At 48.9% G+C, this 4963-nt stretch overlaps 1 protein-coding gene across 1 annotated transcript in view; it reads right to left on the bottom strand.

Annotated features, from left to right (window-relative positions):
* Nucleotides 1-2983: 2983 nt before the first annotated feature.
* Nucleotides 2984-4963, bottom strand: part of LOC119307937 (1-acyl-sn-glycerol-3-phosphate acyltransferase PLS1) — a 7283-nt gene continuing 5303 nt past the window's right edge. Inside the window, exons 8-11 of the mRNA XM_037584034.1 lie at nt 4662-4787; nt 4367-4459; nt 4169-4252; nt 2984-3431 (exon numbers count right to left, since the gene is read on the bottom strand). Of these exons, the coding sequence (XP_037439931.1) occupies nt 3225-3431; nt 4169-4252; nt 4367-4459; nt 4662-4787 (510 nt within the window). The 3' untranslated portion in view covers nt 2984-3224. The remainder of the gene's footprint in view (nt 3432-4168; nt 4253-4366; nt 4460-4661; nt 4788-4963) is intronic.

Here is a 4963-nt window from a genome sequence, read left to right as displayed (position 1 = left end):
TTCTTGCCCTTGAGATGCCCATTTGCAAGCTGGCAGAACTGCAGAACATGTGAGCTCGCTGCCGTCCGCTACGCGGACACGGCAGTGTTGTTGCAGGGGCACGACCCCCGACAGCTGTTGCGCCAAAGCTTGGTTGATGAAGGAGGTAGAACTGCCGCTGTCCACCAACAACAGAACCTCGCGGCCTTGAATGGTTGCCAGCAGCTGGAAGGCCTTAGACGAGACTGTGCCATCGAGAGCTGACCTTGATATGGCCATCACGGTGTTGCTCGGCCCTGCGCCCTCGCTTGGTGGTGGCGAAGAATTGACGCCGAAGAGTTCGAGCATCTCCTCGACGACGTGTAACTGGACCGACGTTGGGCAAACATGGTCGTGGCCCCAACGCTCCCCGCACTTGAAGCACAGTCCACGGGCGCGCTTGTAGTCACGCAGCGCCTTGACTTTGCTGTTGTCGCCACGCGCGGCATCCGTACCGCGGCGATCGGTTGCTGTCAAAGCAGGGGATGCCACGTCCGTCCGCGTTGGTGGAGGCGCAGTGGAAGAGCCACTCCCGCACGTGCAGGCAGCTCGTGCGAACGGCGCGTGGTGTACGCCGCACCATCGGCTACTTCCTCTTGCAGGAGCGCCAGCGCGCATGCCGTGTCCAGGTCCGGCGGCCTCTGAACCAAGACCACAGCACGGATGTCCTTCCGGAGTCCCTCGACAAAACGAGTGAGAAAATAGAACGGATGAATCGTGTCAGAATACGAACTAAGATGATTAATAATAGACTCGAACTGCTCAATGTAATCTGCAACTGTTGTGGTCTGCCGCATAGTGTAAAACTGTCGGATCAGCGTTTGGTGGCGATCGCGACCAAAACGCGTACACAACAGAGTGGTGAATGACTCCCAATCAAACTCTGCGAGCCGCTTCTGGATGGATTGCAGCCAGATGGATGCGGAACCCGAAAAGTTCAGCGCAGCCATGGGTACCCAGAAAGAGGGAAGAATTCCAAACATGGTAAAATACTGCTCACAAAGGGTTTTCCACAGCTTGGGATTGTCCCCCGTGAACTGTTGAAACTGGATGGACGGGTGCGCCTGACCCAGACCGCTGAGTAATTGACTCGCGTGGGCGAACGGAGAGAGAGCGGGGGTGATGGGGGGCGTACTGACCGTTTGCCGGGAGTGGCGACGGCGTCTGGGTCGACGCCGCGGGCAGCCCCCGTGAGATGTTGAAGACGCCGTGGCCACTGGGCCCTTGAAGCAGAGAGGCCGCGCCCGAACCGGTCCCGGTGTGGGCACCAATTGTCGCAGGCGGTATGGCGTTCGGAGGAAGCGAGTGGTTCGTCGCGGTCTCCGGTCGTGGCGGTGGAGCGCTCTGCAGGGCCGCCACCGCATCGGATAGATCGGCGACGCGCCGCTCGAGATCGGGACGCCACGCCACGAGATCATCGATCTTGGAGTTGGAGGCGTGGATTGCTGCGGTGTGCTCCTTGAGGGTCGTTTCCAGCCTCTCCAGGAAGGACTGGATGGATGGATCCATGGCCTTGAGGTGAGCTCGACCTTGGCGCAGAGATCGGGTCTCGATGAATTGAGCCAGACCGACGCAGTGGAAGGGGGTGGGGATGGTCTCTGATACCAGATGTAAGGTGCAGGGTATGGATTGCTCTCGATCAAGGTAGCTAAAGAGGAAATCGACAGTATTATCTCAGGTACACGACCTAGGGTTACAAGAATGGGGAATTGAGAGTAGGTAGCCGCCGTAGTCGATTCCGCCTGATCCACTGGATGCGTCGCTCCCTGGTGCCGCTGCCTTAAGTAGCTGGGGTAGCCCGCGCCCACATCGGCCCAGTGACGCGCGTGTTGGGTCGTTTGTCCCGTGCGGGCCTTGGGCTGGGTGGCGAGCTGGTTGAGCCACCCGTGCTGGTACTGGCCATGTCAGCACGCCCGCTGAAGACCTGTGGTGTAGGGGCGCTGACATTTTTACTAGCATATGTGTGCGTGCGTTCCAATGCGAGAAACGATCCATCCGTATCACCACATCTCCTCTTTGCCCCTTGCGAATCTGTGTTGCCACTTGTCATATTTTTCACCTATTCACGATTAACATTATCATACTATAGTACCTCGCTTTGCACCACGCGTCCAAGCTAGGACTTGAACTCGGGTGGGCTGGCAACAACCTCAGCTGCCCAGCCAACGGGTCGACGTCCCGTCCTCCGCACCACCTATGACTAAGCACCATCTTTCTGCCAGCCCTGCTTTGTTCTTGGCGCAGCTAGACAAGCTAGATGTACATATGCAGCAGCCGTGCCCTGATTGATTCTGCCACCGGCCGGACCGCCGGAACACAAAACCTCTTTTTTACTCCTTTCACTCGATTATTTCGTTTAAGGGGCATTGTTACGTTTTACATAGCTATAACGACAAGCTTGCACACACGATGCCCTTATTTTGCATCACATGAGCCAAAAATAGCATATACACGTGTAGAGTACATGCCCATTTTTCACTTGAAATCGATGGAAACTGAGATGGGAGGGGATGGTATGCTTGTAGATCATTACCTCAAAGGCCGGGAGGAACTGGGTGAGTTGGAGTTCTTCCCTCCAGCGCAAAAGATCGTTCACTGAGATGGCCTAGCAGCTGACGTCAGCCAATATTGGCGTCCAAGATATATAACACACGGTGTACCATTGGGACTGCCCTAATACATTGTAGAGTGCCGCTTCAATGCGCAGGCACAGCATACATATCTCAGGTCATATGCTTGGAAGAACACCTCATCTATAACCTTTTGGTCCAAGATCAGGTCGGAACCAGAACAAAGAGATGGGATGCCCTTGGCACGTTCGTCCATTAGCCACGAGGTGAAAAAGTTTGGCGTTCGCATTTCCCTCCTTGAGCCAGCGCAAACACGATGCGAGTCATAGCGACACCAAAGCACAGAATAACCAGGTTGGCAATAGCAATCTGTACCAAGGATTGCCTGAACAGTCTGATTAAAAAAAAGCTTCGATAAATTCGAGCAGCGATTCCTGGTATGGCAAAGCAAATCTTTACAAGTCATTACAAAGTAGAGAAGGAAGAAAGCTCACAGTTCTCGCCACACAAAATTCCTGAAGCTCTTACCGAGGACAACAAGGATATACTAGATTTGACCCATGGAGCCTGTGTCTACATATATTCTGAACATAATAAATTGGCAGTTCCCCTATAGACTGAATTTCACACGAGCTATCAATCCTTCTTCACTCGGTCCCTTGCTGCTTTAGCGGAGCTTGAGCGCTCGGCCTGCGAGAACATGATGAATACATGCATAACGGCGGTCACCATTGCCAATCCAGAAGCAAAGAGGATCACTCCTTTCCACGTCGACAAGAGCTGGGTCCACTGTAAGAATCTATGAGCACCATATAGGAGGAGACATGACCAAGACAGGACCACCTGAACCAACAGCAAGAACTCAAGTGAGACCAAGAAATAAGCTATTTGTATATGGTAATATGAGTTCTCCTTTTATTCTGAAAGAGCATGAGCACAATCTTAGAAGTTCTGAAAGCAGAATAGTAGAAGAGCTGCACACACATGCAGATGTACCCACTTACCTATGGCATGCTAAGAATAAGAGAAAAATATTCTGTCATGTTGTAGTTGTGTGGGAAAAACGAATAATGTTGTCGTGGCGTGTCACATGATCGAATTGAGCATTTTCCCGCTTCTTTTTCTATTCAAAGGAACTATTCTAATTCTGTACACGTCAATAGTTTGATAATAAGTGTCACATTATCTTACAAGGTGCTAAAGGACCTTAAGTGCACATGTGACTGCATACTATTCTAGTTTCTTAACATCCACTCCGTCTATTCCACTCTAACTGTCCCTGCCCTTGGATTCTCTGTTTCAAAATAATTGTCCAGCGAGAATCGGTATGTTAATACAATGTTTACAACCTAAACCTACTTTAATGATTTAGAAGAGGCTTGGCTGCAGCATGGAATTTAACTGGGGTATGCATGATCGTGTTTAGTTAGCACTTCTTCAGATTTAATGTTTTCTTTGCATGCACGCTTGGTGGGCTGAAGGTTTTTCCACATTGAAACAGAGGGAGTAATAACTGACGCAGATTTTTTATGTCAAAAGTTAATGATATTGCATAAAATGGTGCCTTGGTTATGTTTTACCATCAAAGATTTCACTGGACGACCAATTGGTATAATTTCCTCATCAAAAGTACCAGTTGCTATATGTTTGTCCAATAACGCGTCCTGTCACAGGGAAAGAAAATTAGTGATTAGCACGTCAGCCAATTCATGGTTTCTTCCAACAATAACACATTATATGATCATAGTTTTCTATAATTAATATTATTAGTCCCATACCTTTGCTACAAATATGTCTTTGCACCATTTTGAAACATCCTCATCCGAGTTAGGCATCTCACTCATTGAATGGCGTTTTATGCGGACATGTACCTATAATAACAGTGGAGCAGTAAATATGATTGAAATACCAAAGATACCAAATCAAAATCTTCGAGCTAGAATTCGATGGGTTCTGAGAAACAACTCAGGTTGCTATAAATATATATTTTAATCATAAATATTTTCAAGAAATTTAATGGCTAGAGTTCACAGCTAGTAAATTTCTACAGACTGCAGAAGTTAAAATACTTACAACTGATGATTGTCCCTGAAGAATACGCAGCATTGTTGGTTTAGGCGAATCTTCTGGAATAATCACTGTTGTATCATAGATAGCTGGGACAAAGTCACGCATAATACTTACAGCTGATACAAATCCCTAAGATGTTGCAAATGAAAAGAGTTGTTAGAATAACAACACTTCTGGGATAAACTAAGTACATGGAGATAAAATTTGGAAAAAATGTTCAAATGCACAGCGTCAAAGTACCAAATATTTGTTCTGACGAAGTGTTCCATGTACGTTTTGACCATGGGAAGGGGAGGCGAGATCCC

The sequence above is a fragment of the Triticum dicoccoides genome, chromosome 5B, assembly GCF_002162155.2.
Source record: "Triticum dicoccoides isolate Atlit2015 ecotype Zavitan chromosome 5B, WEW_v2.0, whole genome shotgun sequence".
Taxonomy (NCBI): domain Eukaryota; kingdom Viridiplantae; phylum Streptophyta; class Magnoliopsida; order Poales; family Poaceae; genus Triticum; species Triticum dicoccoides.
The sequence above is the reverse complement of the archived record's forward strand: the minus strand, read 5'-3'. Positions and strand labels throughout refer to the sequence as shown.